This window comes from Arvicola amphibius, chromosome 9 (assembly GCF_903992535.2).
Source record: "Arvicola amphibius chromosome 9, mArvAmp1.2, whole genome shotgun sequence".
Classification (NCBI taxonomy): domain Eukaryota; kingdom Metazoa; phylum Chordata; class Mammalia; order Rodentia; family Cricetidae; genus Arvicola; species Arvicola amphibius.
The window spans coordinates 99,226,985-99,242,997 of NC_052055.2; the positions used below are offsets into that span (position 1 = coordinate 99,226,985).

General features: G+C 43.1%; 1 protein-coding gene across 1 annotated transcript in view; it reads right to left on the reverse strand.

The window, feature by feature from the left end:
* Nucleotides 1-13,872, reverse strand: part of St6gal2 (ST6 beta-galactoside alpha-2,6-sialyltransferase 2) — a 31,260-nt gene extending 17,388 nt beyond the window's left edge. The window contains exons 1-2 of the mRNA XM_038344162.1: nt 12,948-13,872; nt 3,927-4,024 (exon numbers count right to left, since the gene is read on the reverse strand). Of these exons, the coding sequence (XP_038200090.1) occupies nt 3,927-4,024; nt 12,948-13,872 (1,023 nt within the window). The remainder of the gene's footprint in view (nt 1-3,926; nt 4,025-12,947) is intronic.
* Between the last annotated feature and the right edge of the window lie 2,141 nt (nt 13,873-16,013).

Here is a 16,013-nt window from a genome sequence, read left to right on the forward strand (position 1 = left end):
CAGCTATACCCCTGACAGTAGGGCGGTATCTAGAACATACGAAGAACTGAAAACCACTAAATACTATAAAAACAACAATTTGATTAAAACTCGGGGCATGGAACTAAACAGCATTCTCAAAAGAAATGCATATGGCTGAGAACATTTTTTAAAAAATGTTTAATATTCTCAGCTATAAGGGAAATGAAAGTTCAAATTATTTTGAGATTTCAATTTACCCCGGTCAGAACAACTCAAATAGCATTTTAAAAAGACAACGAACACAACTATAGGTGTGGGCAGGTGTGGAATCTTATCAATTGCTGATGGGATTGTAAACAGGTATAGTCACTATGAAAATCAATATGGAGGCCAGATATAGATCTAGTCTCGAACGCATATAATGCACTTGGGCATATACCCTAGGACTCTGTATCCTACGACAGAGATACATGGTCAGCCATGCTCATCACTGCTGGACTCACAAGGCAGGAAAATGAAACAGCCTAGGTGTCCATCAACTGGTGAATGAATAATGAACATACAGTACACATACACAATGGTTTATTATTCAACTATTAAGAAAAAAATTGAAGTTTGTAGGCAAATGGCTAGAGCTAGAAATAATCGTTCTGAGTGAGGTACTGGGACCCAGGAAAAGCAACCGTTGCAGGTTCTCTTTTACATCTGCATGCTAGCTTTGGATCTTTGCAGGTGCATTTGGAAACTGGAGTACTGAAGAAGTCAGAAGCCCAGTAAGAGATCATGGGAGATGGGGGACCGAACACTGATGACAGAAGGGGAGAAGGGATACAATGGAGCAAGAGCGGTTAAGTGGAGTGGGAGATAGGAAGGCTGGGTATAGGACAAAGTGCGTGTAGGGATACCTAGGTGGAAAAGTCTTACGGAAGGAAGCCCATTACTGCAGAAGCTTTCTAAAATACAAATATACACATGTAAAAAGCGTTTAAATAGAACTACTCTACAACAGGGGGCAACGCTTCTCTCAGACAGCGCAGGCTACCGAAACAGAAGGCCAGTGCCCTAAATTGGTTGCCTCTTTGGGATTTTTTTGATCAGTGTGGCTCCAGAGACCCTCAAACAATATAAGTTATAGCCACTGTACTTTGTTACTCTCTAGACATTGATGTGACGACCCCACTGCTGCAGACACCACCTACTTTAGTCTAAGATACAAAGAAATCAATCTGGCACTCACTGGAGGTTTCACGCCTACTGAGTATCTTTCAGAGTGCGCTGGGGTGCGAGGCATGCTACTGCAGGTGAGAAGTTATGGCCAGTCTCTCCCGGATGTGAACCTTGCAAGCTATAAAATGACTGGACCAGCACAATGTGCCTACTCATGAAAATTATGGGAATAACAAAGCTCTTTCTCCCTGGATTCCAGGCCCACTCCACAAAATGGAACTTGTGCCTAGTACTGTTAATGGGGTCATGAATTTATAATAGGTAGGCCCTAGGGAAGAATCTACTATTATTCTGCCAAATAGCATCAATCTGTCTCCTAATGAGTTGCTGTTATACCCAGAGATTCATTCATCTTTCAGTCCTGATTAGAGAACCTTCTTTTTGCAGTAGATGGTGATTAACACAGAGAACTCTGACTGCTCAATACACAGAGGATACAAGACTTTGGAATGCCCAGCACTAAATGAGACATGTAGCAAACCCCATCTCCCCAAGGTTCAGGGATCATTATGGAGGAAGGGGTGGAAAGAGTGAAGAGCCAAACACAGTGGATGTCTACCCCTGAAACGGTGTTTCTCAGATACAACAGCACAGTTGCTCATTTGAACAGACAGTAGCTGTGACAGCATGCACAAAATTAAACCAGACAAGCCAGGCAGTGGTGGCGCACGCCTTTAATCCCAGCACTCGGGAGGCAGAGGCAGGCGGATCTCTGTGAGTTCGAGGCCAGTCTGGTCTACAAGAGCTAGTTCCAGGACAGGCTCTAAAAAAAAGCTGCAGAGAAACCCTGTCTCGAAAAACCGAAAAAAGAAAAAAAGAAAAAAAAATTAAACCAGCCGGGCGGTGGTGGCGCACGCCTTTAATCCCAGCACTTGGGAGGCAGAGGCAGGCGGATCTCTGTGAGTTTGAGACCAGCCTGGTCTACAAGAGCTAGCTCCAGGACAGGCTCTAAAGCTGCAGAGAAACCCTGTCTCGAAAAACCAAAAAAAAAAAAAAAAAAATTAAACCAGACAAAATTCCAGCATAGAGAAGGGTGGTTGACATGAAGCTCCACCCCTAGATGAGGAGCTATTAGCAACTGATGGTTTCTGGGAAGGGAGAGCCAGCTGTTGTCAGGGATATAGCTTCTGAATGACTACTAAGATTCCAGGAGATGGCCCTGCGTCCATGCACATACAGGCTGCACTGAGTGGAATTTGTGGTTTATAAAACAAAAAAGAAGATAATGCATGAAATGGGGAGGAAATTGGGGGTGATAAGGGAAGAACTGGGGGGAGTGGAAGGTGGGCGTCATCTAAGCACATTTCATGCATGTATAAAATTCTCGATCAATTAAACATTTTCACCATTATGAAAATGCGTTTTTTCATCACATTTTAATGCTTCTGAAATGAGGATATATCTTACAGGATACATGTATTTTAATTTGGTGGGGCTTATCACTTTCTGAGAAATTACTAAATAAAATGTAGATCTTACCGCCAGTGACATCTATGAATTAAGAAAATATGGTAATTGTTTTTATTTCACTGCAGGCTGCCTGGTGCAGTCAACAATGCAGAGTGTTAATAGCTTGTTCCGCAAGGGGTTCATCATGAATCATGTATCATCTCATCTTTCTACACATTTTGGAAATTAGAAATTGTGGTTTGTTCTGAGAATAATTTTTCCATAAATTTGGAAGACATTCTTATTAAGAACATGGAGAAAAGAGATATCCCATTTCCCATTAAGCAACCCATTAAGTAATTTGTTTTCATTTTTCAAATTTCTAAGTCACAGATAGACGTTTCAAAGATATTCTAAAAGCTCTAATATTGCATGTGTTTCTGTTCCCTTTAGCTTTACTGCCATGATTTCTTCTGTAATTAATAGCATTTTGCAGTTCACAAACTGAATAATACTCTATGGCAGTGATTTTCAACCTGTGGGTCACGACATCTTTTACGACCCTAACTACAAATTCTTCATTCCTAACAATACGAAAGTTACAGTTATGAAGTAGCAAAGAAAATAATTCTATGGTTGGGGATCACCACAGCATGAGGAAACTGTATTAAAGGGTCACAGCTTTAGGAAGATTGAGAAGGTTGAGAGCTATTGACCATTTTAGTTGTGTGTATATAAGAAAAATATTTACACAGAAATAAAAATCATTTCTCTGTGCTTAATCTGAGTTTTCATTGGGTCTTACTCATTTCTTCCTATTCAAATCACATCTAAATTTCCTCTTTTTGTATTTTTCTTCACAAATTCTTCATGACTAAAAGGTCCACAGAAATCACAGGATCCTGTGGTTATGGCTAGTCACAGTTCTATCCACTCGCCTAGTTGAGTGACCTGCCTATAAAATGTACCCATGCTATTTGCTGATTTTAAGATTATGAAAACACACAGTTTTCATTAAAAGTACTCTGTAGTTTTCCTAGATTAAAATTTGCATAATTTTTTTCTCTTCACATTGGGATTTTAACAGAAATTCTCCCAAATGAATATATGCTAGCGCAATAGCAGTGCCAAGTTTTTGGAGTAAGCAACCAATTTCTGAGTTTACTCGAGGTCTCATACCTGAAGCTGCTGAGATGACCAAGACCAAGAGACTAGATAGCCCATAGATCTTGGGTAAAATGGGATACTACTGTTTTAGAACATAAAAGTAAATAAAAATAAATAAAATGACTTCTAATGCAAAAACAAAAAAAAAAAATGTACCAATGCAACCACGCCATCCATCTTACCTGTGAGTTAATGATACGCATTGTGGTTTTGTTTCCGACATCTTTCTCATAGCCACGTGTAGGGGCAGAATTAAATCGCAAAACTGCATCATGAGAATCTAAGGGCACATAAGTGACATTTTTTTTTTCTCTGTGAAATCACATAATCTAGGAAAAAAAGCATTAAAACAAATCTTGCAATATCTGAAACTTATAAACCACTAATAAAGTTAATATATACATACACACAGAGCTTTAGATAATTTTCTGCTGATTTACGATGACATGGAATCTGAAGAGGTACATGGCACTAGGACACACCAGTCAATACAAGTACTGCCTAGTAACTAAAAACTTTTCTTTTTCGAAGTATACTCTATGATGTTCACTACTGGCAAAGTCCCCCAATGATACATTTCTTGGAATGTGTTCTCTTGTTTCTTGATAAATTACTATGTGTGTATACTTATATATACACAAAGTCAACTGATTATAGGTGACCCCGTTTTGTCTAAGTTATATTTGGATGTTTGTTAGTTTACACACACACACACACACACACACACACTGTGTGTGTGCAAATGTCATGCTTTGTATAATTATTCCCCTTAAAGTTTCAAAACATCTCAGAGTTGGATTTAAAGGAAAAGGTAATGCTGGGAGCACAGAGTCAGCTCATCTGGAGTTTCCTAGCCTGTAAAGTTGAAGTCACTAGGTCCCTCATGGTAAGAACTGCATCTAATCTTGCTGCCTTCTCTCACATACCAAAAACTAGAGCCTCTGATTCTGCTTTATCACCTTTTAGTGAAGGTTTAGGTTTAAAAGAAAAAACAGTCTTGGTTTCCATGAAGCCTTATCTTCCACTGTGGATGTCAGGGAGTCCCTGGATTTAGAGAAACTACCAGTGTCACCAGCGGCCAAAGTGTAGGTGCAAATAGTAAGAGAATTTCTACAATCGCCTTTAGCTTTAAGAATCCAGTGCATGGGGGCTGCAGAGATGATTCAGCGGTTAGGAGCACCAGCTGCTCTTGCAGAGGATCTGAGATCAATTCTCAGCACCCACATGGTGGCTCACAACTCCCTGCAACTGCAGCTCTAGGGGATCCAGCAACCCCTTCTGTCCTATGTGAATACTGCACTCACACACAAAGACACATAGACAAGCACATTAAAACCAATACTAACAAGCAAACAAAAAGAATCCCATGCACATTCAAGTTTAATCTGCAGCAAGCATAGTGGCTGGCAGTATGAGGGAGGGCAAACTCACAGCTTTCTGACGTGGCTGGGAGTCACAAGGACACAGAGATACTGCATTTACAGTGACCACATTCTACATAAGGTCCTTGTGACAACCTTCCTTATAAAAGAGGACTCTCTAAAAAAAAAAAAAAAAAAAAAAAAACAGGACTCTGCTATTCCTTTCTCAGAGTCTTCACCGTACTCATTAACGATTAAAAGCCATTGGGCATGCCCCACCCAAACAATGGTTTTAAGAGGTACCTACTTTTATTGAGAAATTCTGAGCACAATGAATACATAAGTGGTATGTTTTGGCCATGCCATCAAAAAAAAAAAAAAACCCAAAAAACAAAAACAAAAAACAACCCAAAAACAGCAACAACAAAAAACCATACAGTATTCTTTGGAAGAAAAGTTTAGAGGAATTGATAAACTATGATCAGCAGGCCAAATGTGGTCTGCCTCTGCTTTGGTGACTGAAGCTGTACAACAGACACACTTAATTTGTGCAAGGGCTAGTCTTGCACAACTGACCTTAAAACAAAGACTCCGTGGCCCACAGAGCCTGAAATATTTACTATATCTGTAGATTTCAAGGACTCTAAGCTCTGCAGAGATAATGCAAAAACCCTTGAAGACTTTCACGGTTTAAGTACTGCTTTGTATTTTTGCAATGAACTGCTTTGTTTATACTTTAATTATATATTGCATAATAAAAGTCAAAAATTTTGAGCTATAAAAATTGTATTACACAGAATAGACAGTTCATATTTTAATCTTGTTATCAGGAATTTTTACACACACACACACATGCACACATACACACCCACACAAACATTCAGATAAAACTGAAAGATCTTTTCAAAAAGATTAGACTTTATAACATCTTCCAGACAACTAGATATTCTTTAATAGTTTACCCATACTTGGTAGGTGGTAGTTTGTTAAGAGCTGGTTGTATTGTTGTATCTCAAAATCATGTCAATGAGGGTTTTGGGTTTTTTTTTTTTTGTTTTTTGTTTTGTTCCAAATAAGTTGCTGACAACGTATGTTTATGAAACGCAAAGCAGGGTTCCTCTGAAGTCTGCTGTCTGTGCCCACCATTCAGCTTATCTTCTTTGTAGAAAGTAATTCATTTGTGTCTGAAATAATAAGCCTTCCAAAATTTTTTTGAAATTAAAATGAATGGCTATATAAAAAGAGTCCAACTAGCTTGCAATTTTATTTTATAGTCTATTCCGTCTTGCTCTTAAAATGGGTGTCTATGTAAAATTTTGCTCAGTGTTAATTTAAAAACTCTCTGGAAACAAGTTGGAGAGTGATTCTGAATATTGTTATGTTCCACTATAAATTATCCACAGGCCATATTGGTTAATATACCATGGATCTCATAAGTCTTCAAGTGCGGGAAGCTTCCAAGTTCCTTGTCGAAAGCTTCATTTTTTTTTTATCATTGCAAAACACCCTTTCTGTCTCAGAGTGACAGTCTCATTTAATTCCTTCCCGAGAAGAAATTTGCCAAGCATCCAGGTCTGAATAATTAAAGTCTGTCTGTCAGTTATTCTATTTTTCAAATAAAAGCTGTATTTCATGGCATGAGTAGCTAGTTCATCCTTCAGCTCAATCCCGCAGGGCCTTCCCATTGATCAGCACAAGTGCCTTCTCCCATTTCCTTCTTTGTCCCATGGGATCTGAAAAACACCTGCACTCAAAGGGCCGAGCCCTCGGGAAGGCATTCATTTTGAACGCAGCCCCCAACCATACACAGTGAATACGATGCTGTTCTGTTGTACTGTTGCACTTTTTGGTGAAGATGCCATGGTGACCAGTGGTTTGCACACCCTTCCCCTGGCGTGTGCTCAGAGGCCAGCAGTTTTGTCCTCTGATGCTTTTGTTTTAACAGTACAATGTTGAAAAAGAAAAAGACTTGGGGGTATAAGCAAAAACTGAGTTTACCTTCCAGAGCCCTGAAACAGTCCTGGAAACCATAGATGAACCACAAATTTGAAGTGGTCATTCAGGCCAACCCATTAAGAAATCAAGAGAGAAGAGAAATACTCCAAGCGGTTGATATACTATGGACTCAGAAGGATTTGGGGGCAAGACTGGGGAACCAGTGTGACACTGTATCCACAACCACAGTTCTTAGGAAGAACCTTCTTTCTCTTAGGAAGCCATGCTACCCATCCCTATGACACAGTCTCTGTGTCATGATCTGATGAGCATACCCAGGGTCCTAAGCAGTAGATGTGTTTCAAGTAAATTGACTGTAATTCCAAGTTAATCAAATCACCCTCATAAATCTCCAGGCATATGAATGTTTGTTTCCCTAGGTGGACCAGTCGGTATTTTACAATGTCACAAGGAAGAAGACCATAAATGTTTTTGGAAATGTTGGTTTCAAGAGTCACAAGGTTGCCAGGGTACAGGAGGTGGAGTGATGGAGTCTGCTGAACCTGGTGGAAGGGGTTAATGAGCAGGACCAGAGACAACAAGTTCAAACTGCTATCTGCCCTGCCCATGCACACCTGCCTGCATGGTAATGCATCATCAGACGCTATGCCGCTATGCGTTCATTCACTCATAGGCAGAGGAAGGGAGCAGATCAGACAGTGAGCACAAGATGGATGAGGTTGAAGCTTCACTTCTACAGAAGGCATTAATGGGCCAGAGCAGAGCTGTGCTGACCTTCCCACAGGGCCCATCAAGGAGCAACCAGGCATGATAGAGGTCTTAGCATCACCATCTAGCCCTGACTCAGACCCTGCCTCCTCCCCTCTTCCTCCTCCTAACTTGTGCTGACCCCAAAATAAAAACTAAGCAGTCACAGCATGCAGCCTCCAGATACCAGCCAATGGCCTGCAGGGATTGGACAAAACCATCCATTAGATACTATCAGTTCCCACTGTCTTGTCCCTGTCCTCTCTGACCTGCCTGTTCCACTTGACTTCTCTCATGCCCCCAAACCTAGGCTCATGTGTGATGTCTCTAAAATCAAACATTCATGCTTAGGTTTCCTTGCTTCAGCCCTCATTGCCCTCAATTCCTAGAGACCCAGACTGCAACTTCAATCGACACTCAGTCCAGTGGATTCTGGATGCTTGTGTCCTATCTAGCAATGGAAATGTATGTACCACTCAGGGCTGTTGATTTTACGGCAGTCAAAATGTGCTAGAACCGGTCTTTGTTTACAGTAAACACTCTCAGCTGGCAATACTACTGCAATTGGTAAATGGAGTCTGACAGTAAGCATCAGATTGTCTATGCATTGCCCTCCTCCCTTCCTTGCTAGCCTCTTTCCTGCCTACTCCTGGCCCTTGTACTCACTGAAGTTTTGCTAGTCTCATGCCCTATACTGGACCCTTGGCCTGGACAGGCTTCTGCATAGCAGTCTTTCCTGACCTTTTCTCTGCCCACCAATAAGAAGCCCTTTGAGAGGGTTGGTGTTCTGTCATCACTTCAATCCTGCTTATCTCTACGTTCCTCTGCCTTCGTCCCATTCACAGGATGCCGGAATTGTCTGTTCACGGTCTGGTTCTCCCTAGAACTGTACAGAATTTGAAATCTTCTCGGTCACTTATTCATCTTTGTGCTTAGCATAGGACCTGCTTGAGAAATGGTGATGAGCAAACATCTAATGGCTTGGTAATTACATGACCTTGGCTTTTTAAACGTAAGGTTAAAGAACCTGCCAAATCCAAGACCAGCTCCAGATATGACTATGGGTTCTACACCCAACATACCCGACCCCTACTTCCCATTTTCCCATCTTCGTGACACTATTCAGTTGTTCAATAACACAGACCCTGGTCTTCCTCATCTACTGCGATGTCTCCCCACAGTGGATTTTTATTTTCTCTGGTGGTTTTCCACAGAACTATCAGGAATGACCAGCAAATCATTGTAATTTGTTGTCTGGATGATAAGAAACTGTCTCATAACTGAAAGGAACATGTCATGTTTTCAAAACAGCTCAAGTTACACATTCAGAGTAAAGGCCTTTAAAATAAGCACACCTCTCTAATTTCAAACAACTGATCTATAGAACTTAGTCTAACAGAATGGGGCCTTGCGAGAAGGACTCAACGCCCACAAAACAAACACCTGGGGGAGCCAAAAGGTAGCCAAGTAGCAAACTATATTAACTTGGCCTCCTCTGGAAAAACAAGGAACAGTAGAATCTTAGCCAGAGAGCCTTCTGGGCAGAGCTAAGAGTGGGCTATGGCATATGACTGCCTTTGGTATGTTTTAAATTTTTCACCATATCATCTTTGGGAAACTCGTTAGATCTTCACTTAACCATTCCAGAGGGGGCAACCTGAGGTTAGCTGCAGCATGCTCCAATACCCCAAAGTACATGAAGAGATATAAAGTCTACTACATGAGACTGTTTTTGCTCTGAAACCCACTAATGACCATACGGGTTTGCAATGGCAATGCCAGGTGAGCAGGGAGGAAAGAACCCAGCCATTGGCATGTACAGGATTGGTCCAGCCCACCAGCTTACAAAAGTGAACAGCTTTTTTCTTTCTACAAATTGAGCAACACTATGGTTCGAAGACCCAAAAATCTCAGGTATAAAATCTGAACCTAGACAAAACAAGACAGAACCAACTAACCAGCCAAAGTAACAAATAACCCACAAATTCCTTAAGCCCGTTCGTCATTTCTGACTTTACAATTCTGATCCTGAGTCATAAAGTTGAAATTAAATTTGGGGACTAGAAACTAACAAATATGTAACAGTGGTCTTTCATGTTCCCCAGAAATATGGCTTTCAAAGTGACTTTCACATCCACCCTTTGAGTAGAGTTTGAAAGGCTCCAGTCATGATCCTTTACGCATGAAAAAAAAAAAAGGGAGGGTAAGATTTCTGTTTGGTATGCAAGAGCCATTCGAACACTCTATATTTACGATGCAGAGGTGTTTAAAACTAAACAAAACCAGAAATAAGTTACCGCCTGCTTCGAAGCATAATACTTAAATTCCTCTTCTGAATTATTAATATTGGAAATGAGAAAGAGCTGTGGAGTTATTTCACCCTGGGGACCTTTAAACCACTGTTCGTTCTTAATAAACTGCAGGCTGCTATGCTCTGGGTCTTGCTACAAGCTTGTGTGACACATGGATAGTGTTATTATGAGCCTGATGTAATGTCAGCATGGAGACACGGGGACCTCACACCACAAGGCCATATTTGTTGTTCTGGGTTTTTAACTTAAAAAAAAAATTTCCCATTCAGTCTCATTCCCCCGAAAAACAGCTGAGCTGAGGGGGTTTCTGAGCGTGCCTTTCTGAGCTGGCTGCAGGACACCATCACTCTTTAAGGACACAGAACTAAAGGCTCTGTTTAGAAGAATAAGAGCAAAAGTGAATTGCTTCTCTGTCACGAAGAAGCAATGTGCCCCTGAATGTCACTTCCATGCTAGTGCCTTAGGACCTGCCACATCTGCAGTGAGAACTTTTGTGTCCAGACTTGAGGCTGAGGCTATGTTTGAGGCACATTTGTAGTCTGTGCTCAGTAAAGAACCCACTGGGGGATAAACGCACACTTGTAAAATCAGTGATCTTAAGGGCCAAACTGCTTGCCCTTAAGGGGAGACAGCAATGCAATCAGCTGGATTAGAGGGGTCCTAGAGGGAAGGATCTAAAATATCCAGAGAGAGAAGAGCTGGGGGAGGGGCAAGGCAGATGAGTCGATACTTTCTCTGGCAAAGAATGGTGGGGGAACGAATGCTGCCCACCAAGAACTGATTTTCTGTTGGTGAGCCCATGTCTGTCTACCCGTGGCAGGAACTACATTCTAGGGTGGCAAATGTACTTACTGCAACCCTATTCCATGCCCTTCAACCAAGAGGTTCCTGCCCTGAAGTCCTGATGGTCTACTTTAAGGTGGCAGAGAGCTGTGGCTGTTGACACTATGTGTCAACCTGGCTATGCAGCAAGGCCTGGTAGTCACCGTAAACTTTTTCTTTTTGTTTGTTTTTTAGAAATCACATTACTCTCTTTTGACTGATGAGTAAATTCCATCTTACACCTGTAAGAATGGCCAAGATTAAAAAACAAAACAAAATAAAACAAAAAAACGAAAACACTGATGACAGCTTATGCTGGAGAGGACGAGGGCTAAAGGACTCCTCCATTGCTGATGGGAGTGCAAGCTGGTACAGCTTATCCTGGAGAGGACGAGGGCTAAAGGACTCCTCCATTGCTGATGGGAGTGCAAGCTGGTACAGCCGCATTGAAAATCAGTATGGTGATTTCTCAGAAAATTAGGAAACAATTTCCCTCAAGACCCAGTAATACTATATGTGTGTGTGTGTGTGTGTATATATATATATATCCAAAGTATATACTCAATAGTACCACAAGGACATGTGCTCAGCTGCATTCATAGCAGCATTATTTGTCATAGCCAGAACCTGGAACAACCTAAATGCCTCTTGACTGAAAAATGGATAAAGAAGATGTGGAACATTTACACAATGGAGTACTACACAGCGGAAAATAATAATGAAATTTTGAAATGAATGAATCTAGAAAACATCACATTAAGTGAGGTTACGCAAACCCAGAAAGACAAATATAATATGTGCTCACTCATAAGTGGCTTTTAGACATAAAGCAAAGAAAAACCAGCCTACAATTCACAATCCCAGAGGACCTAGACAACAAAGAGGACCCTAAGAGAGTCATACATGGATCTTATCTACATGGAAAGTAGAAAAAGACAAGATCTTCTGAGTAAATTGGGAGCGTGGAGACCATGGGAGAGGGTTGAAGGGGAGGGGAGAGGAAGAAAGGGGAATGGAGAAAAATGTATAGCTCAATAAAAACAGTAAAAAAACCTTAATTAAAAAAGAAAGAAATCACACTACTCTCCACATTGTATTGGGCCTCATTCAATGAGTTGAAGGCTTTAAGAACATACAAAGAGGTATCCTTAAAGGCTCTGCCTCAAGATTGTAGCATAGAAAGGTTGAAGGGATGGCTCAGCCATTACAAGTAGAGGACCTAGGTTCGATTCCCAGCACCTACATGTCTGCTCATGACTTTCCTTAAACCCAGGTCCAGGGGTCCTCTTCTGGCCTCCACTGTCTCCAGGCATACACATCGCACACTTAAGCATATGCAGGCAAGATCTCACACACATATAATAATAATAAGCCTGTAAAGGACTTTTTTTTTTTTAAAGGAATATACCAAAACCCTGCCTGACAGCCCCCACCTGTTAACTTGTCCTATAAACTTCAGACTTGCAAGCTCAGGTATATCCTTTAAATCTCTCCCCCTCTCTCCGTATACTACTGACCCACAGAGAAGTTAAGAAACCTATGCTCTGCAAATACACAAAGCTTTGAGGCCAGCACGGCAAAGTAGAGAGCAGTCTGAGTATGGTCATGTAGCTCACCATCCTGGAAAAGGGCCCCACAATGCACACGGGCTGTAACCTAAAGGTTGGACTAAGAGAACTGTCCCGGATTAGAACTCACATTTACCTAAGAACTGTTTTCAGTTGCAGCCTAGCTCTCCTCAGAGCCCCTACGCCTTGGGTTTAGTCCTTGAGTGTTCAAAGGACATCATTACCATTCACTTTAAAGCTGGCGCCCATAAAAGCAACCTCTAGCATCCTTGACCTCCTCCTCCTTTCCCATATTCCCACCTGACGCCCCTGCCCCCTGTTGCCGTCTGCTCACATAGACCACAGTTTCTATGAGGGATGAAGTTTGTCCAGCATCTTGGGCACAGCCCTAGCCTGGAACTCAAAGTGCAAAGAACCACAGCCCCCGCGGGACCCACCGATTTCCTCCCCCAGGGAGGAGTTCAGGATGGCACCGGCGGACATGACGACCGCGCAGCTGCGCAGGCCACGCGGGTGGAGCTGGCTCAGAGGCACCCCAGGTACCAGCGGCCGCCAGCCCAGCGCTGAGAAGGGTGGCTCCTTGCCGTCCAGCGTGCGCACATGCACGCGCCTGCGCAGCTCGCACAGCAGCTCGGGCCCTGTGCGCCTGGCTTCGCGCCGCTTGCGGAAGCGTACGCCGTGCTTGTTGAAGGACATGTAGTAGCGCATGGCCTTTTGCAGACGCGGGTTCAGCATCTTGGAGGACACGGTCCCCTTCCAGAGCCGGTACAGGAAGGCTCTGGACATGGAGGCCGACAGCATGTCGCCATAGAATGCCTCCTCGGGCACGCGGCTCCGTCTCGCACGGTGAAGCTTCTCTGGCTTGTGCTGGGCGGGTCCTGCCCGCCTCGACGGCTCCCCCGGGGAGGGCTGTCCCAGGGCGCCCTGCGTGTGGCGGTGCCACCCTGGCTGACCGGCAGCAAAAAAGTAGCCATCTTCCTCTTCTTCCCGGTAGAAAGCACTTTGCGATTTCCTACCGACCTGGGATGAAAAAAACTCATCCCCGTCGTCAAAGCCATCTTTGTCCCATTTCTGTGGGTCCACAGGCCCGCTGTGGAACGGGCTGGCAGGGTGACTGCCCAGCAGCTCTTTGCTTGCCTCCAAATTCCTGAGCAAAGAGGGCTCCTGCAAAGCGCCCATGATGGCCCGCTGCTTGCCCTGCACGGGTAGGAGCCCATGGTTCTCCAGGAAGGAGAAGGAGCTGGGTACAGGCGCAGCAGGGTTGCTGTTGGTAAAGTAGATGAAAATCGCCAAAAAGAGGAGGCCCCAAACAAATATTCCAAAGAGCGTTCGTTGTCGCCATTGCTTCAAGTGTGGTTTCATTGCAGACCTCTGAGGCCAGCCAGCACTTCGCCTTAGGTTTCTGACACGGGGAGGTGGGCTGAACCTGAAAAAGACAGGAGCCACGGTTAACATGGGAAGCCTGCTCAGACGCTGCTAGGGCAGCGTTCATGAGAAATCAGCTGAAAGGGGCATCAGAAGACAGAATATCCAGCGCTACCGAATTCACTTCTCTCCTACCTTTACACTTGACCATTGCAAGGTCACGCCATCTCAGCAGAGCCTTGGGAGAGAAAAATCTTTCCTACGGGGCTATGGATGTGACTGCCGTTCATGCCTGTGCACTCTTGTGGGGAACCTATGGCTGAATCTTCCCTCTGCATCTAGTTAGGGGAAGCAAAGTTAAAGAGTGTAGTTTGCCTGCTCTTGTCGGCTAGCAATTCATCAACGTCTCAACTCATATATTTTACAGGCTTCTATGGTAGGCATTTCTAAATTCTTCATGATCTACCTGGAACATGCCAGACGTCCACCACTGCTGGTTCTAAATAAAGCAATGGGTGAGTGTGGCTGCAAGTAAATACTGTACAGGGTACCTTCTGACTTGAGTGCTCTCAAGGATTGCCCTGCCCTTCTGCAACCAAGACTGAACCAGCAGGGACACAAGGTTAACCTAGAGGAAATACCAGCAGTTGCCAGGCTGTGCTCCAGGCCCTGTGCTTAGCACCTGTCCTGCATTATCTCCTTAGGTGTTTTCAGTTTTGAATAAGACAGAAAGAACTGTTATATCCATTTCCAAGAATAGAAATGGGGGGCTGGAGACATGGCTCAGGGGTTAAGAGCACTGGCTGCTTTTCCAGAGGTCCTGAGTTCAAGGCAACCACAGGGTGGCCCACAACCATCTACAGTGGGTTCTGATGCTTTCTTCTGGCATGAAAACGTACATGCAGATAAAGTACCTATATACTTAAGTTTTTAAAAAGTAGAAACAGGTCCAGAGATGTAAACTAACATGCTCAAAAACATGTTATAGAAAGCAATGTTGTGTACAAACCCATCTTGATTTTAGGGCTTGCTAAACTTTGAAAGCGTACCAAGGAAAGTTATAGTTTCTAAATTTAGCTTGTTGTCTACCTGTGGTAAAGGATCATTATTGCCCAAATTGCCACTCGCTGCTCTTCTTTGGTGTTTTCTTCTGTAGCAGAATGTGACGGCCATGACAATTACTGTCAAAACTTCTAAGTGCTTACTCCTTATGTGTTCACACATCTCACTAGGAAGTGATAATGGATGGTTTCCTACAGTGCAGTCTGGGGCCATGATTTGAGCACCATCTCCTATGTTACTTAACTAACCTGTCTACTCGGGACACAGTCCATCCCTGTTTCAAGTTATAATGTCCCACAAAAAAGGTCTAGGAGCTTTTTCTAGTATTTTAAGGATCCAGTGGAAATCAGAACATTAACGCTTAGTAATAGTTATTCTATTTCCATTAGAACTGTGGGCATTGAAATGTCATTCCGTCACTTGCTACCTAGAGTTGGTGCTTACTCTACAAGTTGGGGTTCATAGCCATAAGACTTCCCTCATTGTAGATGCCAGCTGCAGGTGGGGTCAACTGGCCACACCTCTGGTGGTTCAGCTATCAGGCAGAAAGTCCCCACAATGCCAATTAGGTTTGATAATTTGCTAGAATGGCCAACAAACCCAAGCAAAATGGTGTAGTTAATTACTTCAGTTTTATACACACAATGCCCACAAGGTGGTGGATACATGAAACACTCCTGGTATATCAAATCTTTCCCAGTCAGAGAGCTCTGCTAATCCTCAGTGCCAGCATTTTATGGAGGTTGTGCTATATGATTATGATGGGGTGAACGGTCAGCCTTGAGACTAAACTCAATCCACAGCTTTCCCTTCTTTGCTAGAGGCTAACCCCAAGTTCCCACTCAGAAATTTCACATTGTTAGCTTTTCTGAAGTCCGCACCCTAAAGCTTTGTAGCACCTGTGACTCACTTCATTAGTATAATGAGCACAGTCCTATCACAGATATTTGAAAATTTGAAACAGAGTTTCAGAAAGGATCCTGCGACAAAGACAAGAGGAGCCCTCCAGCGATCACCTCACCCCACGGCTGCAGGTGCGAATTTGAAAGCCTGCCTTCCTGCCTCTGACTGGGAAT